Consider the following 27,227-nt stretch of genomic DNA (forward strand, 5'->3'; position numbering starts at 1 on the left):
ATCAATGATGGGGGGGATCGTCAATAAATTCATGGATAACACCGAGTTGTGTGGAGTGTGGACGTGGGGGGCGGGAACGGAGCTGGGGAGGGGCTGGAGAATTCCTGAGGGAGCTGGGAAAGGGGCTCAGGCTGGAGCAAAGGAGGCTCAGGGGGGACCTTGTGGCTCTGCACAAGTCCCTGACAGGAGGGGCAGCCGGGGGGTCGGGCTCTGCTCGCAGGGAACAGGGACAGGAGCAGAGGGAATGACCAGGGGAGGCTCAGGGTGGACAGCAGCAGGAATTTCCCCATGGAAAGGGGGATCAGGCCTTGGGAAGTGCCCAGGGGGGTTTGGAGTGCCTGGAGGTGTCCCAGGAATTCCTGGATGTGGCACTCAGAGCTCTGGGCTGGGCACAAGGAGGGCATCGGGCACAGGTTGGACTCAGTGATTCTGGAGGGCTTTTCCAAGCTCAGTGGTTCTGGAATTCTGTGGGGAGACGTGAAGGTTCTGGAGGAGCCTGGCCCGGCAGTGAAGGACACAAGAGGGTTTGGGTGATTGTCCTGTGGCTTTCCCAGGTGGGATTGGGAAAAAATGGGGGATTTTGTGGGGTTAGGGAAAGATCCTGACGGCACCTGAAGGGAGTCCCCAAGGAAAGGGAGAGGGGCTTGGGATAAGGGCTGGAGGGCCAGGACCCAGGGAATGGCTTCCCATTGGAAAAGGGGAGATTTCAGTGGGATCTTGGGAAGGAATTGCTGGCTGGGAGGGCGGGGAGGAGCTGGGCTGGAATTGCCAGAGCAGCTGGGGCTGCCCCTGGATCCCTGGCAGTGCCCAAGGCTGGATTTGGATCACCCTGGGATAGTGGGAGGTGTCCCTGCCCGTGGAATGGGATGATCCTTAAGGACCCTTCCATCCCAAAGCGTTGGAATTCTGTGGTGGAGCAGGTGATGGTTGTGACTGGGGTGAGGAGGAGGAAAACTAACGGGAAAAAGGGAGAGAAAAAGGGCTGGAAATCCTTCCAGGGAGGGAGGAATTCCAGCTTGGGGTGAGGAAACAGAGGTGAGGCTTGGGAATGATGTTGGAGAAGGAAGGAATTGAAGTCACTCCTGAGTACTTCTTGTCTTGGGAAACGGTGAATTTTGGAATCTCCTGGAATGGAGTCTGAATTTAAAAAAGAGGGAGAGCGGCTTTGTGGGATTCCTAAACTCCTTTATTGAGCTCCCAGGAGCTTCAGGCTCAGCATTTCCCAGATTTATTTCTGGGAATAAACCACCCTATGGAATCCTTGCCTGTGAAACTCCAGCACGTTCTGGACATCATTCCCAAGGGCCATTCCCTGGACCGTCTTCCGGGATGGGAAAAACCTGGCAGTTCAGTTTTGATGGGAACATCCCCCAGCGATGGTGGCAGCTCCTCCTCCCTCATTAACTAATTAGTGACGCTCCCAGTTAATTGGGTGATGTCACCGAAGGTGAATCAGCTCCTTTTTATGGAAGCAGCCACTGGATGATGTTCCAGGTGAAGAATTCCTGCGCAATCCCCGTGACGCTGCCGGATGGAAAATCCACATCTCCCTGTTACTAATCCAGGTGTTGCTGGGGATGGAATTCCGGGATTTTGGGGGGCAGATGGGGCCAAAATTCCCATTATTTACTCAAAAAAGGAGTGTGGATAATGGGGGAGTCCCCGTAGGGAAAGGACGGTGTGGGAACAAATTGTGAGGGAGCATTTTGGGGGGGAAAAAAAATGGAAGGAATTTCTTGTGGAATCACTCAGGTGTCTCCTGCTTGAAGGACTGGGACATTCCCAACTTTCTGAGCCTATTCCTGGCTCTATTTGCAAGGAATCGGGAGCAGTTTGGGGTTTTTATTTGATTCTTCTGCCAGTGCTGATTTTCCATGGATTAGTGAAGGACTGATTTGTGTCTCTTGGGGTTGGTTTGGTGGTTTTTTTTTTTTTTTTGGAATGCTGGAATGGTTTGTTCCATAAATATTCCGGGGAGTCTGTGGATAGAAAATCCCTGGAATTGTTGAAAAGAAGGGATGGGGCTCAGAGCAGCCTGGGGTAGTGGAAGGTGTCCTTGCCCATGGGGTGATCCTTGAGATCCCTTCCATTCCGTGATTCCAACCCAGAAATCCAGGATACTTCTGACCACTGCTTTTCCAAGAATTCCGACTTTTCCGTGGCTTAAAGGGAAAACTCCCTTTTATGTTTTAATTTGAAATGAAAATCTCTTCTCTGAGAGAGAATAAAAGAGTCCTCAGCTCTGTTGCTGGCAAAAATAACAATAAATTGGGAAAAAATGGCTGGATTTTAATTCCCAGCTGGATTTTTCCTTGGGAAATTTGCCCTCAGGCACAGAAAGAGCTGAGTAAAGGGTGGAGCTCTCAGGTGAGTCAGGAATCACGAGAGCTGATCCAGGTATAAAAATCCAGGGAAGTGACAGCTCTTCTTGCCCTGCCCTGCCAGGGCTTGGTTGTATTTCTTATTAAATAGAAATCCTGGATTTTTGGAAGGAATTTTCATTTTGGGAAGAGCCTCGGTTGTGTTTTCCTTTGGATTTTTTTTCCTTGGTGAGAAGTTGGGAAAAAACACTGAGGGAAAAAATTGTTCCCTGAGAATTGCATGGATACAAATCCAGGTAAGGAACTTGGGATAAGGCTCAGGAAGAGCTTTTTTAAATCAGAATTAAATAGGAATCCTTGATTTTTGAAGGAATTTTCATGTTGGGAGAATCCACAGGTGTATTTTCCTTCAGAATTTTTTCCTTGGTGAAAAGTTGGAAGGGAAAAACCCTGAGGGAAAAATTTCCTCCCTGAGGGGAAAAAATGCTCCCTGAGAATTCCATGGATACAAATCCAGGTAAGGAACTTGGGATAGGGCTCAGGAAGAGATAATTTTAATTATTAAATATAAATCCTTAATTTTTTAAAGGAATTTTCAATTTGGGAACATCCACAGTTGTATTTTCCTTTAAAGTTTTTTCCTTGGTGAAAAGTTGGAAGGGAAAAAACCCTGAGGGAAAAATTTCCTCCCTGAGGGAAAAAAAAAGCTCCCTGAGAATTCCATGGATACAAATCCAGGTTGGGAGCTTATTTTAACTTATTTTTAATAGAAATCCTTGGTTTTTAAAGGAATTTTCATGTTGGGAACATCCAGCATTGTATTTTCCTTCAGAATTTTTTCCTTGGTGAAAAGTTGGAAGGGAAAAAACCCTGAGGGAAAAATTTCCTCCCTGAGGGAAAAAAATGTTCCCTGAGAATTCCATGGATACAAATCCAGGTTGGGAGCTTATTATTAATTAAATCCTTGGTTTTTTAAGGAATTTTCCTGTTGGGAACAGCCTCAGGTGTATTTTCCTTCAGAATTTTTTCCTTGATGAAAAGTTGGAAGGGAAAAATTTGCTCCCTGAGGGAAAAAAAAAGCTCCCTGAGAATTCCATGGATACAAATCCAGGTTGGGAGCTTATTTTAACTTATTTTTAATAGAAATCCTTGGTTTTTTAAGGAATTTTCATGTTGGGAACAGCCTCAGGTATATTTTCCTTCAGAATTTTTTCCTTGGTGAAAAGTTGGAAGAGAAAAAAACCCTGAGGGAAAAATTTCCTCCCTGAGGGAAAAAAAATGTTCCCTGAGAATTCCATGGATACAAATCCAGGTTGGGAGCTTATTATTAATTTAAATCCTTGGTTTTTAAGGAATTTTCATGTTGGGAACAGCCTCAGGTGTATTTTCCTTCAGAATTTTTTCCTTGATGAAAAGTTGGAAGGGAAAAATTTGCTCCCTGAGGGAAAAATTTGCTCCCTGAGGGGAAAAAATGCTCCCTGAGAATTCCATGGATACAAATCCAGGTTGGGAGCTTATTTTAACTTATTTTTAATAGAAATCCTTGGTTTTTTAAGGAATTTTCATGTTGGGAACAGCCTCAGGTATATTTTCCTTCAGAATTTTTTCCTTGGTGAAAAGTTGGAAGAGAAAAAAGCCCTGAGGGAAACATTTCCTCCCTGAGGGAAAAAATGCTCCCTGAGAATTCCATGGATACAAATCCAGGTAAGGAGGTTATTTCAACTTATTTTTAATAGAAATCCTTGGTTTTTTAAGGAATTTTCATGTTGGGAACATCCAGCATTGTATTTTCCTTCAGAATTTTTTCCTTGGTGAAAAGTTGGAAGGGAAAAAACCCTGAGGGAAAAGTTTCCTCCCTGAGGGAAAAAATCCCAAATCCTGTTCCCTTGGATATGGAGCTGAAAGGAGCCGGGAGCCAAGCATGGCTGGCATTAATTACCGTGTCTTTATGAGGAATTCCTGCTTTTTTCCCTTGGATTTCAGCCTCTCCCGCTGGATTCGAGAGCGTTTCCCTGGGAGCGGAGGCCGGGAAGAGCGAGCCCATGAACGAGGACATCCGGATCCATTCCTGGCCTTGCTCCTACTACCTGGACACCACCAAGCAATGGATTTCTGGGAAGCTCTCCCTGACTCCCGTCTCCATCAAATTCACGGCCGACAAAACCGGAGAGCTCCTGGTGGATTCCCACCTTTCCGGCATCAGCGAGATCAAGAAGGAATCTTCCCATTTAATCTTCAGCTCCCTGACCATCCTGGAGAAGAGCACCAAGCACTGGTTCAGCTCCCTGCATCCCAACAGGAATGTGGTCTTCAACATCCTGGAGCATTTCTGGAGGGAGCAGCTGTTCTCCGGCCCGGAAGCCGGAGCGGGAGCGGCGTTGGAATCCAGCAAGGGCAAGGAATTAACGGGAATGTTGGAGGGATCCCAGAAACGCTTGGAGGACACGGCCAAGGTGCTGCATTCCCAAGGGGAACAGTTCGACAACATCATGAGGGGACTCCATAAGATCGAGGGGGACATGGATGTGGCTGACAGGTTTGGAATGGGAATGTTCCCGGAGCTGGGAATGCTTTGGTGGGCCTGGAATTTCCAAGGGAGATCCACAGCGGTCTTTAGGAAGTGAAAGGTTTTGGATTGGAGGCATGGAGCTGGGAGGAAAGGATGAGGGAGTTGGGAATGTTCAGCTGGAGAAGGGAAGGATCCTGGGAGAGCTCAGAGATTCTTCCAGGAGAGCTGGAGAGGGATTTGGGATAAGGGCTGGAGGGACAGGAGCCAGGGAATGGCTTCCCACTGGAAAATGGGAGATTGGGGTGGGATCTTGGGAATTGGCTGGCTGGGAGGGGGTGGGGAGGGGCTGGGGCTGGAATTCCCAAAGAAACTGTGGATTCCCCTGGGTCCCTGGCAGTGCCCAAGGCCAGGTTGGACACTGGGGCTTGGAGCAGCCCAGGATATGGAATTTCCCCCTGCCCATGGAATGGGCTGATCCCTAAATTCCCTCCCGATCCATTAATTGAGAAAGGAAATTCCGCAGCACAAAACTTTTCCTCGTTTTCCCGATTTCTCTCCCACCGGAAGCGGTTCCATTTCTCCTCGAGTGCTCCCGAAATCAGGGATCGATGCCTCTGAACTCTCAATCCGACGCAGAACTGGGACACTCCCACACGGATCCCATTCCATGGAAAGTTTTCCCTTTGCTCCAGAGCAGCGAGGAGACAAGATTCCAGAATCCAGGGAAAAAGGGGGAAGTTTTCCCATCTTTTTGCCTTTTCTGGAAAGGGAGAGGGATTGGGCAAAGGCCTGGAGTGCCAGGAAAACAGGGAATGGATTTAAACTGAAGGGGAGTAGGGCTGGATGGGATCTTGGGAAGGAATTCCCGGCTGGGCTGGAATTCCCAGAGAAGCTGTGGCCGCCCCTGGATCCTTGGGAGTGCCCAAGGCCTGGGATAGCGGGAGATCCCTGCCCATGGAATGGGATGATCCTTCAGATCCTTCCATCCCAACCCATTCCATGATTCCTGGTTATCCCTGGAGAGGGATGCTCCGAGCAGCAGCACAGCACCTGGAGAATCCATCCCAAACCATCCCCTTCCCTCTCATTCCCGTTTTTTTTCCGGTGAGGCTTAAATCCAGGGATCTGTGCTCATGATCCTTCCTTGGGAAAAGCCCCTGGGAACAGGGAATGTTTTCCTTAGGGAGCTGCACCAGCACTGCTGGGGAGTTGGACTCTGGATACTTCTGGGAAATCCCTGCTGGATTTTGGAGCCTCAACCTGGAATTTTGAGTTTTTCCTGGGAATTTGGGTGTGGGAGCAAAGGACAAGTTGGCATCAGGCTGAGGGTGGGAGGGGGGAAGGAAAAGGAGCAGGAAAAGGCTTTGGAAGTGGAGGTGGGTGGGCAGGAGTGGGAATATTGAGGGAGAGGCGGCGGGAGCTGAGGAACAGACACGTGGGAATCCCTGGAGCTCGTGGGCTGGGATTAATCCGTGTGGGATCCCATGAAACAGCAAAACCTCGGAGAAGCTCCCGGATTGGGGAGCAATCAAATCCCAGTGACGTCATCAGCATTCCCAAATTAATTGTGGGATGCAAGCAGGCCTCGGTGATGGGAACTGCAGCAATGAGGGAGATATTCCAGGAAAATTCCAAGGCCTGAGTCCAGGAAACCTCTGGAAGTATGGAGAGAAGCCTCTGCAGGGGTGGAATTTCCCATTCCAAGGTTGGGATTGTTTGGATTGGAGGGAAGCCAGGCCTGAGGTGTGGGAAGCTCTTTGGTATTCCTGCTGGAATTCCGGATTCCTGGAGAGCAGAGCCCGCAGCGGGAATGGGCCTGAATCAATCTGCTTCCAATTGCTGACATCCCAGCTGGGATTCTGGGAGTTTTTCCGCTGGATTATGAGGTTTTGAACCGGATGGATCCTGGGAAGCTGGGGATGGGTTTGAGGAGGGAATAACAGCGGGATTTGGGATGAAGGAATCTGCGGGGGTTTTCTTGGAGCTGCTGGAATATCCGGAGCTTCCCAATGCTCTTCCCTCTCCTCACCTTCCCTTCCCTCTTCCAGGCTGCTGACGGAGCTGGAATCTCCTTCCTGGTGGCCCTTCAGCAGCAAACTCTGGAAAACGCCGCTGGAATGGAAGGCGAAGGAAACCCCTGCAGCTCCCGATCCCAAAACCCAGGAAGGAATCCTGCTGCGAATTCCCGTGATTATCACCCACCGGACAGATTCCAACGCCAAACCTGGAAAACTCACCCTCCTCCCTTCGGGCCTGGAGATCAGGGACTGCAATTCCCAGCTCCTGCACCGCTTCGAATCCCGGGATGTGGATGATATCCGCGTGCACACTCCCTACGAGATCAGCATCCGGCAGAGGTTTATCGGGAAGCCCGACAATTGCTTCCGGCTCCTGTCCGCCCGCATGCCGGAGGTGATTCCCGTCCTGGAGATGCAGTTCAGCAGGAAGATGCAGTTCTTGGAGGATGCCCTTGGATTTGCCGGAGCCAGGAAGTCTCCGCAGGCGGATTTGGGAACGTCCATCTGGCAGGCAGGTGGGTGGTGGTAGGGAATTCCGGGCTCCAGAGGTTTCCAGGTGTTTCCCGAGGGATGTTTCCAAGGCAAACGGTCTCCATGCTGTGCCTACAGAGAGTCCTTGGTGAGGATAAATCCCGGGAATAACCAACCCCCGGGTGGCTTCAGAGCCTTTGGTGCTGCTGCTTTTCCTGGTGGCAATTCCCAGCTGGAAGGGATTATCCAGTGTCCGGTGTTCAATATCCGGTGTTCAATATCCAGTGTTCAATAGCCAATATCCAATATCTAATATTCAATAGCTGATATCCAGTATACAATATTTAGTATCTGATATCCAGTAGTCAATATCCAGTATTTAATATCCAATATCTGATACCCAGTATCCAATAGTCAATATCCAGTATTTAATAAGTGATATCCAATAGTCGATATCCAATAGTCAGTATCCAATATTTAATATTTAATATCCAATATCTGATATCAATAGTCAGTATCCAATATTTAATATTTAATATCCAATATCTGATATCAATAGTCAATATCTAATATTTAAAATTTAATATCCAATATCTGATATCCAGTAGTCAATATCCAGTATTTAATATCTGATATCCAGTAGTCAATATCCAGTATTTAATATCTCATATCCAATAGTCAATATCCAATATTTAATATTTACTAGCCAATATCTGATATCCAGTATCCAATAGTCAATATCCAGTATTTAATATCTGATATCCAGTAGTCAATATCCAATATTTAATATTTAATATCCAATATCTGATATCCAATAGTCAATATCCAATATCCAATATCTGATATCCACTATCCAACAGTCAAAATCTAGTATTTAATAATCCAATAGCCAATGTTCAATATTCCATATCCAATATTTAATATCCCGTAATTAATATTCAATACCCCATATTCAGTATCCCATATCCAATGTCCCCTATCCAATAGCCAGTGTTCAATACCCAATATCCAATATTCAGTGTCCAATATTTAATAATCCAATAGCCGGTGTTCAATATCCGATGTTTAATATCCCATATCCAATATCCTGTATCCAATAGCCAGTGTTCAATGTTCAATATCCAATATTTATATCCAGTGTCCAATATCCAGTGTGCCATATCCAAACTCCAGTATCCGATGTTTAATATCCCATATCCAATATCCTGTATCCAATAGCCAATATCCCGTGTTCAATATCCAGTGTTTAATATCCCATATCCAATATCCTGTATCCAATAGCCAATATCCCGTGTTCAATATCCAGTGTTTAATATCCCATATCCAATATCCTGTATCCAATAGCCAATATCCCGTGTTCAATATCCAGTGTTTAATATCCCATATCCAATATCCTGTATCCAATAGCCAATATCCCGTGTTCAATATCCAATATTCAGTATCCAGTATTTAATAACCCAATAGCCAGTGTTCAATATCTGGTATTTAATATCCAGTATCCCATATCCAGTATCCAATATCCTGTATCCAATAGCCGATATTCAATATCCAATATTTACTAATCCAATATCCAGTTTAATATCCAATAATTAATATCCAATTAATATCCAATATTTATATCCAATGCCCAATATCCAGTGTGCCATATCCAAACTCCAGTATCCGATGTTTAATATCCCATATCCAATATCCCATATCCAATAGCCAATGTTCAATGTCCAATATTTAATATCCCATATCCAATATCCTGTATCCAAGAGCCAGTGTTCAATGTCCCATATTTAATATCCAATAGCCAATGTTCAATATCCGATATTTAATATCCCATATCCAATATCCTGTATCCAAGAGCCAGTGTTCAATATCCCATATTTGCTAATCCAATATCCAGTGTTCAATATCCAGTGTTTATATCCGATGTCCAATATCCAGTGTGCCATATCCAAACTCCAGTATCCCATACCCAATATTCCATACCCAATATTCCATACCCAGTATCCCATATCCAATATCCTGTATCCAAGAGCCAATATCCAGTGTTCAATATCTGATATTCAGTATCCAATAGTTAATAATCCAATATCCAGTATTCAATATCCAGTGTTTAATATCCCATATCCAATATCCTGTATCCAATAGCCAATATCCCGTGTTCAATATCCAATATTTAATATCCCTTATCCAATATCCTGTATCCAATAGCCAATATCCCTGTGTTCAATATCCAATATTCAGTATCCAGTATTTAATAATCCAATAGCCAGTGTTCAATATCTGGTATTTAATATCCAGTATCCCATATCCAGTATCCAATATCCTGTATCCAATAGCCGATATTCAATATCCAATATTTACTAATCCAATATCCAGTTTAATATCCAATAATTAATATCCAATTAATATCCAATATTTATATCCAATGCCCAATATCCAGTGTGCCATATCCAAACTCCAGTATCCGATGTTTAATATCCCATATCCAATATCCCATATCCAATAGCCAATGTTCAATGTCCAATATTTAATATCCCATATCCCAATATCCTGTATCCAAGAGCCAGTGTTCATGTCCCATATTAATATCCAATAGCCAATGTTCAATATCCGATATTTAATATCCCATATCCAATATCCTGTATCCAAGAGCCAGTGTTCAATATCCGATGTTTAATATCCCATATCCAATATCCTGTATCCAATAGCCAGTGTTCAATATCCGATGTTTAATATCCCATATCCAATATCCTGTATCCAATAGCCAGTGTTCAATATCCCATATTTAATATCCCATATCCAGTATCCTGTATCCAAGAGCCAGTGTTCAATGTCCCATATTTAATATCCCATATCCAGTATCCTGTATCCAAGAGCCAGTGTTCAATGTCCCATATTTAATATCCAATAGCCAATGTTCAATATCCGATGTTTAATATCCCCCATATCCAATATCCTGTATCCAACAGCCAATGTTCAATATCCCATATTTAATATCCCATATCCAATATCCTGTATCAACAGCCCAATGTTCAATATCCCATATTTAATATCCCATATCCAATATCCTGTATCCAATAGCCAATGTTCCAATATCCCATATTTAATATCCCATATCCAATATCCTGTGTCCAATAGCCAGTGTTCAATATCCCCATATTTGCTAATCCAATATCCAGTGTTCAATATCCAGTGTTTATATCCGATGTCCAATATCCAGTGTGCCATATCCAAACTCCAGTATCCCATACCCAATATTCCATACCCAATATTCCATACCCAGTATCCCATATCCAATATCCTGTATCCAAGAGCCAATATCCAGTGTTTCAATATCTGATATTCAGTATCCAATTAGTTAATAATCCAATATCCAGTATTCAATATCCAGTGGTTTTAATATCCCATATCCAATATCCTGTATCCAATAGCCAATATCCCGTGTTCAATATCAATATTTAATATCCCTTATCCAATATCCTGTATCCAATAGCCAATATCCCGTGTTCAATATCCAATATTCAGTATCCAGTATTTAATAATCAATAGCCAGTGTTCAATATCTGGTATTTAATATCCAGTATCCCATATCCAGTATCCAATATCCTGTATCCAATAGCCGATATTCAATATCCAATATTTACTAATCCAATATCCAGTTTAATATCCAATAATTAATATCCAATTAATATCCAATATTTATATCCAATGCCCAATATCCAATGCGCCATATCCAAACTCCAGTATCCGATGTTTAATATCCCATATCCAATATCCCATATCCAATAGCCAATGTTCAATGTCCAATATTTAATATCCCATATCCAATATCCTGTATCCAAGAGCCAATATCCAGTGTTCAATTTCCAATATTTATATCCAATGTCCAATATCCAGTGTGCCATATCCAAACTCCAGTATCCGATGTTTAATATCCCATATCCAGTATCCTGTATCCAAGAGCCAGTGTTCAATATCCCATATTTAATATCCCATATCCAGTATCCTGTATCCAAGAGCCAGTGTTCAATGTCCCATATTTAATATCCCATATCCAGTATCCTGTATCCAAGAGCCAGTGTTCAATGTCCCATATTTAATATCCAATAGCCAATGTTCAATATCCGATGTTTAATATCCCATATCCAATATCCTGTATCCAACAGCCAATGTTCAATATCCCATATTTAATATCCCATATCCAATATCCTGTATCCAATAGCCAATGTTCAATATCCCATATTTAATATCCCATATCCAATATCCTGTGTCCAATAGCCAGTGTTCAATATCCCATATTTGCTAATCCAATATCCAGTGTTCAATATCCAGTGTTTATATCCGATGTCCAATATCCAGTGTGCCATATCCAAACTCCAGTATCCCATACCCAATATTCCATACCCAATATTCCATACCCAGTATCCCATATCCAATATCCTGTATCCAAGAGCCAATATCCAGTGTTCAATATCTGATATTCAGTATCCAATAGTTAATAATCCAATATCCAGTATTCAATATCCAGTGTTTAATATCCCATATCCAATATCCTGTATCCAATAGCCAATATCCCGTGTTCAATATCCAATATTTAATATCCCATATCCAATATCCTGTATCCAATAGCCAATATCCCGTGTTCAATATCCAATATTCAGTATCCAGTATTTAATAATCCAATAGCCAGTGTTCAATATCTGGTATTTAATATCCAGTATCCCATATCCAGTATCCAATATCCTGTATCCAATAGCCGATATTCAATATCCAATATTTACTAATCCAATATCCAGTTTAATATCCAATAATTAATATCCAATTAATATCCAATATTTATATCCAATGCCCAATATCCAATGCGCCATATCCAAACTCCAGTATCCGATGTTTAATATCCCATATCCAATATCCCATATCCAATAGCCAATGTTCAATGTCCAATATTTAATATCCCATATCCAATATCCTGTATCCATGAGCCAATATCCAGTGTTCAATTTCCAATATTTATATCCAATGTCCAATATCCAGTGTGCCATATCCAAACTCCAGTATCCGATGTTTAATATCCCATATCCAGTATCCTGTATCCAAGAGCCAGTGTTCAATGTCCCATATTTAATATCCAATAGCCAATGTTCAATATCCGATATTTAATATCCCATATCCAATATCCTGTATCCAAGAGCCAGTGTTCAATATCCCATATTTGCTAATCCAATATCCAGTGTTCAATATCCAGTGTTTATATCCGATGTCCAATATCCAGTGTGCCATATCCAAACTCCAGTATCCGATGTTTAATATCCCATATCCAATATCCCATATCCAATAGCCAATGTTCGATGTCCAATATTTAATATCCAATATCCTGTATCCAAGAGCCAATATCCAGTGTTCAATTTCCAATATTTATATCCAATGTCCAATATCCAGTGTGCCATATCCAAACTCCAGTATCCGATGTTTAATATCCCATAGCCAGTATCCTGTATCCAAGAGCCAGTGTTCAATATCCCATATTTAATATCCCATATCCAGTATCCTGTATCCAAGAGCCAGTGTTCAATGTCCCATATTTAATATCCAATAGCCAGTGTTCAATATCCGATATTTAATATCCCATATCCAATATCCTGTATCCAAGAGCCAATGTTCTATATCCCATATCCAATAGCCAATGTTCAGTATCCCATATTTAATATCCCATATCCAATATCCTGTATCCAATAGCCAGTGTTCAATATCCCATATTTAATATCCCATATCCAATAGCCAATGTTCAATATCCCATATTTAATATCCCGTATCCAATATCCTGTATCCAAGAGCCAGTGTTCAATATCCCATATTTAATATCCCATATCCAATATCCTGTATCCAAGAGCCAGTGTTCAATATCCCATATTTAATATCCCATATCCAATATCCTGTATCCAAGAGCCAATGTTCTATATCCCATATCCAATAGCCAATGTTCAATGTCCAATATTTAATATCCCATATCCTGTATCCAAGAGCCAATATCCAGTGTTCAATATCCAATATTTATATCCAATGCCCAATATCCAGTGTGCCATATCCAAACTCCAGTATCCAATGTTTAGTATCCCATATGCTGTATCCCATATCCTGTATCCAGTGTTCAATATCCCATATTTAATATCCCATATCCAATATCCTGTATCCAATAGCCAATGTTCTATATCCCATATTTAATATCCCATATCCAATATCCTGTATCCAATAGCCAATGTTCTATATCCCATATTTAATATCCCATATCCAATATCCTGTATCCAAGAGCCAATATCCAGTGTTCAATATCTGATATTCAGTATCCAATAGTTAATAATCCAATGTCCAGTGTTCAATATCCAGTGTTTAATATCCCATATCCAGTATCCAATATCCAGTATCTGATAAATATCTGATATTTAATATCCCATATCCAGTATCCCATATCCCATATCCAATATCCCGTATCCAATATCCTGTATCCAATAGCCAGTGTTCAATATCCCATATTTAATATCCCATATCCAATATCCCATATGCTGTATCCCATATCCTGTATCCAGTGTTCAATATCCCGTATTTAATATCCCATATCCAGTATCCCATATCCGATAGTCAGTATCCAATATTTATTATCCAGGAATTCATATTTGATATCCCATATCCAATAGTTGATATCCAGTATCCGATAGTCAATATCCCATATCCAATATCCAGTGGTCAATATCCCATATCCGATAGTCGATATCCAGTATCCGATAGTCAATAGCCCATATCCGATAGCCAGTGGTCAATATCCCATATCCAGTAGTCGATATCCAGTATCCGATAGTCAATAGCCCATATCCGATAGCCAGTGGTCAATATCCCACATCCAGTAGTCGATATCCAGTATCTGATAATCAATATCCCATATCCAATATCCAGTGGTCAATATCCCATATCCGATACCCAGTGTTCAACAGTCAGTGTTCGATATCCCATGTCCAATATCCCCTATCCCAACATCCTGGTATCCCAGTATCACCATATCCCATATCCCCTATCCCAATATCTCCCAATATCCCAGTATCCTGGTATCCCGGTATCCCGATACTGCGATATCCCAATATCCCGGTATCCCAATATCCCCATATCCCCTATCCCAATATCCCAGTATCCTGGTATCCCAATACCGCGATATCCCGATATCCCAATATCCGATATCCCAATATCCCCAGTATCCCCAGTATCCCCAGTATCCCCAATATCCCCAATATCCCCAATATCCCCAATATCCCAATATCCCAATATCCCCAATATCCCAATATCCCAATATCCCAATATCCCCAATATCCCCAATATCCCCAATATCCCAATATCCCCAATATCCCCAATATCCCCAGTATCCCCAGTATCCCCAGTATCCCCAGTATCCCCAATATCCCCAATATCCCCAGTATCCCCAATATCCCAATATCCCAGTATCCCCAGTATCCCCAGTATCCCCAGTATCCCCAATATCCCCAATATCCCCAGTATCCCCAATATCCCAATATCCCCAATATCCCAATATCCCCAGTATCCCCAGTATCCCCAGTATCCCCAATATCCCCAATATCCCCAATATCCCCAATATCCCCAGTATCCCCAATATCCCAATATCCCCAATATCCCCAATATCCCAATATCCCAATATCCCAATATCCCCAATATCCCCAATATCCCCAATATCCCAATATCCCCAGTATCCCCAGTATCCCCAGTATCCCCAATATCCCAATATCCCCAGTATCCCCAATATCCCCAGTATCCCCAATATTCCCAATATCCCCAGTATCCCCAGTATCCCCAATATCCCCAATATCCCCAATATCCCCAGTATCCCCAATATTCCCAATATCCCCAATATCCCAATATCCCCAATATCCCCAATATCCCCAATATCCCCAAAATCCCAATATCCCCAATATCCCCAATATCCCCAATATCCCCAGTATCCCCAATATCCCCAATATCCCCAATATCCCAATATCCCCAGTATCCCCAATATCCCCAATATCCCCAATATCCCCAGTATCCCCAGTATCCCCAGTATCCCCAATATCCCAATATCCCCAGTATCCCCAATATCCCCAATATTCCCAATATCCCCAATATCCCCAGTATCCCCAATATCCCAATATCCCCAGTATCCCCAATATCCCCAATATCCCCAATATCCCCAGTATCCCCAGTATCCCCAGTATCCCCAATATCCCAATATCCCCAGTATCCCCAATATCCCCAATATTCCCAATATCCCCAATATCCCCAGTATCCCCAATATCCCAGTATCCCCAGTATCCCCAATATCCCCAATATTCCCAATATCCCCAATATCCCCAATATCCCAGTATCCCCAGTATCCCCAATATCCCCAATATCCCCAATATCCCAATATCCCCAATATCCCAATATCCCCAATATCCCCAGTATCCCCAATATCCCCAATATCCCCAGTATCCCCAGTATCCCCTATATCCCCCTATCCCCAATCCCATATCCCAAATCCCATATCCCTAATCCCACATTCCCATATTCCCATTAACCCTGTAATTCCCTGAAATACCGAACATCCCTCCCCGATATCCCGGGAATTTTTCACGCTCCCTTGGGACAACCCCGATTTTCCCATCCCAAAAAACCCCTGGGATTTTGACAGCACAGAATTCCAGGTGTCGGAATTCCGGAACTTTTGGAATCCTCGCAAGAAGCCTTTGGAATGTGGATCCCCGTTGTTGATCCCTATAAAATTCCGGGATTGCCTTGGACCTTTTTTAATCCATTTTGGGAATTTCCGACCCTTTGGAATTCCTTCCTCCCGCCATCCCCGAATCCTCTTTTTTCCCGCATTTCTGACGCCCGAGGATCCGATCCAGGATGGATCTGGCGCCAAAACCGAGTGGAAAAAACCGGGATCAACCAACAAATTCCCCGATTCCTCCGCCCGGAATTCCGGCGGGAACGGGAATATCCCGTTACTGGGGAGAATTCCAGCTTGGAAAAGCCGCTTGGGGTTTTTTGAAGGAATTCCTTTTAGGCCGCTGGAATTTCAGCGCGACAACTCCTGGGATTCCCGGAGATTGGAAGGCGCTTCCTGCGGGAATTCCGGGAAACTTTGGGAATCTCCAGAGCTTTTCCCACTTTCTTTCTTTCTCCCCAGCTGGATTTTGCTCTCCTTCCCCTCCTGCCTTTTCCCTGTTGACCTTGGAAAAGCTTGGGAAGCGAATCCCGAGGTTTTGTGTTTTCCTTGCATTTGGCGCCGCTCCCGTTCCGTCACAAGGTGGCGCTCGCCGACCGCGTGGGAATTTCGGGGGATTTTTCCATGGAAAACTGACCTTTTCCCATTTCTTTTCCTCCTTTTCCCGTTTGCCTCAAAGCAGGGCGGAGGAAAAAACCCCAAAACCTGGAGTTCTGTGTTCCCGTCTCCCTGTTTTCCGATCGGGAACCGATCCGGGGATTTCTGGGAGAAATATCCCTGGAAATGCCTGGAAAAGGATGGATTTTCCCTCAAACCTCTCCAGATCCTTTGTTTTCACCCTCAAGTTTCTGTGTCCATTGATGGAGTTAAATTCCCGGAAAAAAGCGCCTTTCCCAAGAATTTGGCTGGAATTCCACATGGAAAAGGAATTCCTGGATCCACCTGAATTCCTGGGAGTCTTTGGCGCTGCTTCCTGCCTTTTCCCAGTGGGCTTTTTTTTGGGATAAATGTTGAAATTCCCAGGATGCGGCAGCTGCTTTGGAACAGCTTCCATCCAATTTTATCCCCCAAAAAATATTCCTGCTTCCCAGGATTAAAAACCGGGATTAAAATCCCAGATTCCAGCTGCAGCGGGAGAATTCCGGGCAGCGCTGTCCCGCTCCTCCAGCTCCATCCTGCAATTCCCACTTTTTTATCCCTTCCCAGGCGGAATTTTCCCTGCTTATCCCCAGTGACCGAATTTCCGGAATCTTTTGATTTCCCTGGAATTGTTTTCCCGGGAAATAAAACCCCCATGCGGTGCCTTTCGATGGATGGGACACCGATGAACCCAAAAGCTTTCAGATATTCCCGATTTCCGGCCGATTCTCTCCCTACCAATTCCCTGGGAATGCCGGCTCTCCGTGCTCATCCCTTCCTTGCGCTGGCCCTTTGGCATTCCCGCTTTTTATTCCTTATCCCAGGAATTCCTGCTTTCAGCGGGATTCCTGGATTTTCAGGGAATTCCCAAGGGGCGGCATCTTTCCGTGCCTGCTTTTCCCCCCTTTGGAAAACAGGGAGAACAGGGAATGAATTCCTTGTTTTCCGCTTTGAGGGACGCCGATTTCCAGGGATGATCCCGTAATTGGATAATTCCAGGGATTTGGAGTTTCCAGGGATTATCGAGAGGGGATTTAGGCTTTGGTGCTTCCGGTTCAGCTTTTCCCGGGGAAGGAATGCTCGGGATAGACGGGATTTTGGGAAGGAATTCCCAGCTGGGATTCCGGGATCAAAGGGGTTGAGCTGTGAGGAATGTGGGAGTTGGGGATCCCCGTTTTCCCACGGAATGGGGCTTTTCCAGGAATATCCAAGGGGTGTTTCCCATCATTCCTCTCCCGGAAGCGCCCGAGCTGCCAGGAGAGGATTTCTTGGTAAAGGAAACCTTGGGAAAACTTGGCTGGAATTCCTTGGCTGGAATTCCTTGCCTGGAATTCCCAGAGCAGCTGGGGCTGCCCCTGGATCCCTGAGAAGTGTCCAAGGAAAAGTTGGATCACCCTGGGATAGCGGGAAGTGTCCGTGCCTGTGGAATGGGCTGGGAATGGCATCATCCTTAAGCTCCATCCCAACCTGAATTCCGGGATAATCCTGGATTTTGGGTTGGGAATGTGTTGCTGCTTCTCCTTTGCTCCCATCATTCCCACATCCCAAATGATCCCATTTTTCCCAAGGTTTCCTTTACCAAGAAATCCTCTCCTGGCAGCTCGGGCGCTTCCGGGAGAGGAATGATGGGAAACACCCCTTGGATATTCCTGGAAAAGCCCCATTCCATGGGAAAACGGGGATCCCCAACTCCCACATTCCTCACAGCTCAACCCCTTTGATCCCGGAATCCCAGCTGGGAATTCTTCCCCAAAATCCCGTCTATCCCGAGCATTCCTTCCCCGGGAAAAGCTGAACCGGAAGCACCAAAGCCTAAATCCCCTCTCGATAATCCCTGGAAACTCCAAATCCCTGGAATTATCCAATTACGGGATCATCCCTGGAAATCGGCGTCCCTCAAAGCGGAAAACAAGGAATTCATTCCCTGTTCTCCCTGTTTTCCAAAGGGGGGAAAAGCAGGCACGGAAAGATGCCGCCCCTTGGGAATGATGGGAAACACCCCTTGGATATTCCTGGAAAAGCCCCATTCCATGGGAAAACGGGGATCCCCAACTCCCACATTCCTCACAGCTCAACCCCTTTGATCCCAGAATCCCAGAATCCCGGAATCCCAGGAGGGGTTGGCTCGGCAGGAACCTTAAGGATCACCTCATCCCATTCCGTAGGCACGGCTGGAATTCCTTCCGCAATCCCACCTTGCTCCAAGCTTTCCTTGGCATCCATCCAGGAGCAGCCCCAGCTTTCCCAGCTGATCCGAGCCCTCCCTTGGCTTCCAGGTGGGAATTTTTCCTCGTTATCCAAGCAGGGAAAAGCGTTCCGAGCGTGGAATTTCTCTTGCAGCCGGCGGGATTGTGGGAGCGGCGCTGAATCCCGGAGTTCCGGCGGGAAACCGGGAAGGGATGGGCACGGAGCAGCTGCAGCAGCACCAGGAGGTTTCCCGGGAAGAAGCCAAGGAGCTCCGACAGGTAAAATCCGGCAGGAATTTCGGGATAGGAGCGCCTTCGTTCCATCCGTTTTATCGGCGTCTTCCCGAAATATTCCCCGCGAATCCGTTGCCGTGGGAACGTTTGGAATGTTCCTCTTCCACCCCCTCCCTGCAATGGTTGGAATTTGGTGGGGATTTTTTGGGAGGAATCAGGGAATTCTCGACCGCTTTGAATCCTTTGGAATGTGACCGAAGGAAAATCCCAATTGGAACAATTCCATCGGTTGCAGCTTTCCGTGCGTTTTCCCTTTGCTGTCGTATTCCGGAAAAATGCCCCAAAAATGTTTTCCGAACGCAGCCAGAGGGGATTTTGGATGGAAGAAACCGGTGTGGGATCCATGGAAGGAATTCCCACTGGGAAAACAAACCCCGTATCCCGAGGGATCCCGGCTGGGGCCTTTCCTTGAACGGCTTTTGGAGGAATTGCTCTCCCAGAACTTCAAGGGAAAAATTCCTCTTTTTTCTGGGATTCCAGTGGGATTTGAGTGGGATTTTAATGGGATTTCGATGGAATTCCAGTGGGATTCCAGTGGGATTTCGATGGGATTCCAGTGGGATTTGAGTGGGATTTCGATGGAATTCCAGTGGGATTCGAGTGGGATTTTAATGGGATTTCAAGGAATTCCAGTGGGATTCCAGTGGGATTCGAGTGGGATTTTAATGGGATTTCAAGGAATTCCAGTGGGATTCCACTGGGATTTCGGTGCGATTTCAATGGAATTTTAATGGGATTTCACGGAATTCCAGTGGGATTTGAGTGGGATTTCGATGGAATTTCAAGGAATTCCAATGGGATTTCATTGGGATTTCAGTGGGATTTCGATGGAATTCCAGTGGGATTTTAAGGAATTTTAGTGGGATTTCGATGGAATTTCAAGGGATTTCAGTGGGATTTTGATGGAATTTCAGGGAATTCCAGTGGGATTTGAGTGGGATTTTGATGGAATTTCAAGGAATTCCAATGGGATTTCATTGGGATTTCAGTGGGGTTTGAATGGGATTTCAAGGAATTCCAATGGGATTTTAAGGAATTTCAGTGGGATTTTGATGGAATTTCAGGGGGATTTTAATGGGATTTTAAGAAATTTGAGTGGGATTCGAGTGGGATTTGGATGGGATTTCGATGGAATTTCAAGGAATTCCAGTGGGATTCCAGCGGGATTTCATTGGAATTTCAATGGGATTTTGATGGAATTCCAGTGGGATTTGACTGGGATTTCAATGGGATTTCAAGGAATTCCAGTGGGATTCCACTGGAATTTTGGTGGGATTTCAATGGGATTCCAGTGGGATTTGAGTGGGATTCTGATGGGATTTCAGTGGGATTCCAGTGAGATTTAAATAGGATTTAAATGGAATTTCACTGGAATTTTGATGGAATTCAAGGGTAAAATCCCTAAAAACCTTTTGAGCTTTTGAACCTCTGGAAACACCGAGGTGCAGATCTGGGAATTCCACCTCAGGAATGAGCAGGATATGGTGATCAATCCCATTTTTAAGGAATTTAGAGAAAAGAGGGATAACCCACACTGAGGACAGAGATAATTGTGCCTCACACTTAATTAATTAATTAATTAATCGAGGTCGTTACGGGCAAAATTCCGGTGGTTTCCTGAGAAATTCCCTCTCCTGAGGATTGGCATCTTTAGCTCCAACCTTGGTTTTCCAACAAAAAACCCCCAAGGATTCTGCTGCCGTCCCCCTCATGATCCAAATCCGGGAGAGCTGGAAAAGCTGGAAAAGAGGAATTTGTGAGGAACAAAGTTGGCCTTTTCCCTCTTTGCTCCGAACCCATTGCAGGAATAACCGGAATCCTTGGAAGAGACAAAATTCCTTCCCTCAGAGCTGGAATCCCAGAGCGGCATTTGGATGCCTGAGGAAGGGAATTCCAGAGGGGATATTTGTGTTCAAATCCCAGATTTTGTGGCAGTAGGGGCTGGAATTTGGGGTTGGAATCTGGGAATGGAGGAAGAATCTGACAAAATTCCTGTGGTGTCCAACTCAGGCTTTTCCTGGGATTTTGATGGGGAGTGGCAGCAGGAGCGGGAGGGATGTGACAATATTGGCTGGAGAATTCCAGAGGGAATTCCAGAGGGGATATTTGTGTTCAAATCCCAGATTTTGTGGCAGTAGGGGCTGGAATTTGGGGTTGGAATCTGGGAATGGAGGAAGAATCCCACAAAGTTCCTGTGGTGTCCAACTCAGGCTTTTCCTGGGATTTTGATGGGGAGTGGCAGCAGGAGCGGGAGGGATGTGACAATATTGGCTGGAGAATTCCAGAGGGAATTCCAGAGGGGATATTTGTGTTCAAATCCCAGATTTTGTGGCAGTAGGGGCTGGAATTTGGGGTTGGAATTTGGGGTTGGAATCTGGGAATGGAGGAAGAATCCCACAAAGTTCCTGTGGTTTCCAACTCAGGCTTTTCCTGGGATTTTGATGGAGAGTGGCAGCAGGAGCGGGAGGGATGTGACAATATTGGCTGGAGAATTCCAGAGGGAATTCCAGAGGGAATTCCAGAGGGGATATTTGTGTTCAAATCCCAGATTTTGTGGCAGTAGGGGCTGGAATCTGGGAACTGAGGAAGAATCCCACAAAGTTCCTGTGGTGCCCAACTCAGGCTTTTCCTGGGATTTTGACAGAGAGTGGCAGCAGGAGCGGGAAGGATGTGACAATATTGGCTGGAGAATTCCAGAGGGAATTCCAGAGGGAATTCCGGAGGCTCTGGAGTGGTTTTTTACCCTTTCTTTGCCTTCATCTCAGGAAATCACAGCCCAAACTTTGTTTTGCTGCCAAACTGCTCATTCCAGGTGCTAAAATGCCCAATTTCCTCATGGAATGGCCTCGTTCCGTGGCCTGGAGCATGGAGCAGCCACTGGATCTTTCCTGAAAGATGGAAAAGCAGGCCTGGGAGTTGTGTTCTGGAATTCTGTCCCTCCCAGTTTGGGGGCAGAACTCAGCTCCTCGCCGTTCACGCCGTGTGTGTAACTGCAGTTAATGGCTCCAAAAAAAAAAGTGGGAATTCAGCCTTGGAGCTGCTGGAATGGAATTGTTTCCGGATGGAACCGATGGTGTGTCCATGGCACTCGACAAAGTCAATAAAAATCGGGATTTTCTCCAAATCCAAGCAGGAATCACGGGAAAAGTATCCCCTAGGAAGTGGTGGGGTGGTGATTTCAAATCCCTCCTGTCTCCTGGGATTCCAGGTGCAGCAGGAGAGGATGTGGACAGAATTCCTCGTGTTTTCTATGGAATTTCAATCCCTGCTGAGGACTGGAGTTTAGGAAGGGATTGGGATTGGAATATTTGAGGTTATTACAGGGATAACGGGATGGATCTCAGGGAGGATTTTCCTGCCTGACGACACTTCCGGCATCTCGTTTTTCCTGCTGGAAACAGGAATTCCATGTTGGGATGGGAGATGATTTCGGAATTGCGGGATTCGTTGGGAATATCAGCTGCCTTTACTGGAGCTAAATCTGTGGCGGAGCCAGCGGGATAAAGCAGATTTCCCAGCCGATAATCCCGGGACATAAATCCATGTGGGATTGAGCAGAGCAGGGAATGTGCCTTGGAAACACCTTTTTGATGGGATCAGAATTCCCGCTTGGATTTGGGGAGCAGACGGAGCTTCACGTGGAGTTTCCATGGCTTGGTTCTCCAGCCAAATTCCATCCTGGCACGGGAGGCAGAGTTGGAGCATCAAAAAACACGGAGCTGCTGGAGCAAGTCCAGAGGAAGCCACGGAGTTATCCCAGGGCTGGGAGAGCTGGGAATGTTCCCCTGGAGAAGGGAAGGACACAGGGAGAGCTCCGAGCCCCTGGCAGGGCCTAAAGGGGCTCCAGGAGAGCTGCAGAGGGACTGGGGCCAAGGCCTGGAGGGACAGGAGCCAGGGAATGGCTTCCCAGTGCCAGAGGGCAGGGCTGGATGGGAGATTGGGAATTGGGAATTGCTGGCTGGGAGGGTGGGGAGGGGCTGGGCTGGAATTGCCAGAGCAGCTGGGGCTGCCCCTGGATCCCTGGCAGTGCCCAAGGCCAGGCTGGATGGACTTGGATCCACCTGGGACAGTGGGAGGTGGGAATGGGATGATCCTTAAGGTCCCTTCCCACCCAACCCATTCCAGGGATTCCGGGATTTAAAACCGTGAATTATCCCTTTGCTCCCAACCCCTCGCTGCGAGCTCTCCGTGTTTCCTTCCGGCAGATCCTGAAGAAGCTCAAGGGCCTGGCCCTGGAGACGGAAGCGGAGCTGGAGCGGCAGGACGAGGCCCTGGATTCCATCAGCAGCTCCGTGGATCGCGCCACGCTCAACATCGAGCGGCAGAACCGCAGGATGAGGAAGCTGACGTAACATCCCGGCGGGAACGGGAGCGCGGGCAAGAGCGGGAGGACGGGGGAGCCGGGATTTTCGGGATTGGTTTTTCCAGAGACGCTTTGGGAGGTGTTTGGGACGGTGTTTGGAAAATGGTGCTGCTGGCGTCGAGTTCCTGAGGGGTTTGAAGCGGTTCCTGGACTTGGATGAGGCTGGACCTTGGGTGATGGCTGGACCTTGGATGAGGTTGGACCTTGGATGATGGCTGGACCTTGGATGAGGTTGGACCTTGGATGAGGCTGGACCTTGGATGAGGTTTGGACCTTGGATGAGGTTTGGACCTTGGATGATGTTTGGACCTTGGATGAGGTTTGGACCTTGGATGGTTGGACCTTGGATGATGGTTAGATCTTGGGTGTTTGGATGTTGGATGATGGCTGGACCTTGGGTGATGGCTGGACCTTGGATGATGGCTGGACCTTGGATGATGTTTGGACCTTGGATGGGGTTTGGATCTTGGATCATATTTGGATCTTGGATGATGGTTGGACCTTGGATGTGTGGATCTTGGATGATGGTTGGATCTTGGATGATGGTTGGGTCTTGGATGATGGTTGGATCACGAATGTGTGGATCTTGGATGAGGTTTGGATCTTGGATGGTTGGATCTTGGATGTGGGTTGAATGTTGGATGATGGTTGGGTCTTGGATCATGGATTTTGGATCTTGGATGTTGGGATCTTGGATGGGGTTTGGATCTTGGATGAGGTTGGACCTTGGGTGATGGTTGGGTCTTGGATGTTTGGATCCTGGATCACATTTGGACCTTGGATGATGGCTGGATCTTGGATGAGGTTTGGATCTTGGATGATGGTTGGACCTTGGATGGTTGGACCTTGGATGAGGTTTGGATCTTGGATGAAGTTTGGATCTTGGATGGTTGGACCTTGGATGATGGTTGGATCTTGGGTGTTTGGATGTTGGATGAGGTTGGACCTTGGATGATGGTTGGGTCTTGGATGTTTGGATCGTGGATTACATTTGGACCTTGGATGGGGTTTGGATCTTGGATGGGGTTTGGATCTTGGATGATGGTTGCATCTTGGATGGGGTTTGGATCTTGGATGAAGGTTGGATCTTGGATGGGGTTTGGATCTTGGATGTTTGGATCGTGGATCACGGTTGGGTCCTGGATCACGGTTGGATCCTGAATCCCATTTGGATTGTGGATCGTGGTTGGATCCTGGATCCCATTTGCATTGTGGATCCCATTTGGATCGTGGATCACGGTTGGATCCTGGATCCCATTTGCATTGTGGATCCCATCTGGATCGTGGATCCCATTTGGATCCTGGATCCCATTTGCATTGTGGATCCCATCTGGATCCTGGATCACGGTTGGATCCTGGATCCCATCTGGATCGTGGATCACGGTTGGAAGCTTTTTTTGGATGAAAAGGTCCAAATTTCCAATCAGGATGAAACCAAACTCATGGATTCTCCACTCCGAAATCCTCTAAACACAAAGGGACGCGCCAAAACCTGACTTAATTTTAATTAACTAATTAACTAATTAATTTATTTATTAATTTATTCATTCCTATCCTTTCTTCTTTCACTGCTTTTTGGGATTTTCCTGTGCATCCGAGCTGATTCCAGCCCGTGAATTCCCTTCTCCAGCTCTTTCCCTAAAATCCTGCACAGCTGAACTGAAGGCCTCCTGTCCGACTGCAAATCCTTGGAGCCTTTTTTTTTTTGGGAATTCCACACTGGGATGAACGATAACAAAACCTCGCATTCCCTGAGTTTTAACGGCTTCCAATCCTGCTTTTAATTTCCTGGAATTTTATTGGAGTCGGGAAGGCTCTGTGCTCGGAGCTGGAATTATTGGATGCTCCCAGGACATCCCATTTTTCCCGGGACATCCCATTTTTCCTGTTTGTTTTTTGTTTTTTTTTTTAATTTATTTGCGCTCAGCACTGATGAAACATTTCAAGGCTTTTCCCGGAATTCCTGGGAAAAAAGGGAATATCTTCATTTCAACTCTTACATTTACGCTTGGCTCCCTTGAGAGCAGAGATTCCTCCTCTTTAATTATCCATAAATACCCAAAAATTCCGGATCATCCATGGAAGCTCCCATTTCATCAATCCCTACGTTTTCCCAGCTATTTTAGCTCCGAGGAACTCTCGGAAAATGCCATTTTTGAATTCGTTTGGAATTCCGATTTCAATCCTTTCGGGGTTTTTTTTTCTCAAATCCGACACTTCCGGTGCAATATTTATAAACAGGGAAGCTTCAAATCCTCGCTTCCACTGGGAATTTTTCCCCTTTTCCGAGGAATCCGGCCTCGTTTTGGGATGCAAAGGACACGGCGCCGAGGGTGTTGTTGGCGAGCTCTGGCTCTCCCTGCGTTCGTATTCCTCGATTTTAGTTCGGATCGGAGGGAAATTTACTCCCAAGTTTTTCCTGGCATGCACTTTACTGGATAATCTGGTGAGAATTCCATATCCATCGATTCTTCCTCGGGAATGAAATCCTCTCCGAGCTTCTCCTGGTGTTTCCCGCCCCCAAATCGCTGCTGCTTTACCGGGAGAGGAAAAGAAACTTCCCGCACCTCGTTTTCCCATGGATTTCCAAGTGGATTTTGCACCAAGTCCGTGTTTGTTGAGGCCGGGATGGGATCTGGGATCTGGATGAATCCAGAGTAGGATTCCCAGAAGGAAATATTTGGGATTTGAGGGTGGTTTGGGGTGTTCTTTGTGCCATATTTTTTATCGTCGTGGGGGTTTTAGCACCGACTCCGTCTTTTGTGGGTTGAGCGAGTCCAACATGTCCCAAAAAAACCTTGGAACATTCCTTGGAAAACCCATCCTGGAGCTGTACATTGGCTGAATTCCATGTGCCAGAAGGATTTTTCCACCTGTAATTCCTTCTTATTAAACGTCTTGGAATTGTGAGTATCTCTCCTGTCGTCACTTGGCCGGGAATTAGCGGGAAAAGTCCATCCCTACCTTCCTGTGGAATGGCATTCCCTGGATCCTGTGGGCTTGGGTTTATTTTGGATTAAAAACACAAAAAAATTCCCTGCTGGAAGGTGGCCCTGGATGAGCTTTTAGGTCCCTTCCAATCCAGCCCATTCTGGGATTCTGGGATTCCTTGTGCCGTATTCCCGACTCCTTTTGTTGCCTGTAGATCCCAAGCTCCGTGGAATCCCGTGCCAGCTTGAGACCCCCTGCTCCGCCAGGGGTAGAAATTCCACAGGGGAATCCCAAAATTCCCAAGTGCTGCTGGATTCGAAGGGTTCCAAAGGGGAATTCCGTGTCCTGGGTGACAAATGTGGAAACGGGACCCGAAACTTCCGGAGCCTCCGGAGGGGGAGCTGCCCTCTGGAACAACCTGCCCCTCTCCATGGATCATCAAAGGAGCCCGGAGATTCCCGGATTCAGGATTCCTTCCTTATCCCCAATCCTCTCCAGAGCCTTCCCAGCTCCCTGAGGTGAGTCCAGCTTGGAAAACGCATCCCAAAAGGAAAGGAAATATCCTGGCAGGCGTGACTGTCGTATCCCGGAGAGCGAAACTCCCCGATCCCGCTGTCGACCTCTGCCCCGTATCCGCAGGGCTGCCGGTTTTTCCGCACATTTCGGGATTTTTGGAATTGCCGGATCCAAGCACAGCAAATTCCCGGAGTGAGAAAAATCCCATTCTGGGTTGGATTGGGGCAGTTGGGCCCCGTCCG

General features: G+C 45.8%; 1 protein-coding gene across 3 annotated transcripts in view; it reads left to right on the forward strand.

Moving 5' to 3' along the window:
• Positions 1 to 26,448, forward strand: part of SNAP47 (synaptosome associated protein 47) — a 27,244-nt gene extending 796 nt beyond the window's left edge. The window contains exons 1-5 of one of the 3 annotated variants that reach the window (XM_039548334.1): positions 1,960 to 2,617; positions 4,305 to 4,857; positions 6,879 to 7,363; positions 19,036 to 19,160; positions 23,381 to 26,448. In XM_039548334.1, coding sequence (XP_039404268.1) covers positions 2,602 to 2,617; positions 4,305 to 4,857; positions 6,879 to 7,363; positions 19,036 to 19,160; positions 23,381 to 23,527 — 1,326 coding nt within the window. In that variant the 5' untranslated portion in view covers positions 1,960 to 2,601 and the 3' untranslated portion in view covers positions 23,528 to 26,448. Of the gene's footprint in view, positions 1 to 1,959; positions 2,618 to 2,947; positions 4,026 to 4,304; positions 4,858 to 6,878; positions 7,364 to 19,035; positions 19,161 to 23,380 lie in introns of those variants that run through there. The other 2 variants (XM_039548333.1, XM_039548335.1) reach the window with 2 other exon arrangements.
• Positions 26,449 to 27,227: the final 779 nt, after the last annotated feature.

This window comes from Corvus cornix, chromosome 2 (genome assembly GCF_000738735.6).
Source record: "Corvus cornix cornix isolate S_Up_H32 chromosome 2, ASM73873v5, whole genome shotgun sequence".
Classification (NCBI taxonomy): Eukaryota; Metazoa; Chordata; class Aves; order Passeriformes; family Corvidae; genus Corvus; species Corvus cornix.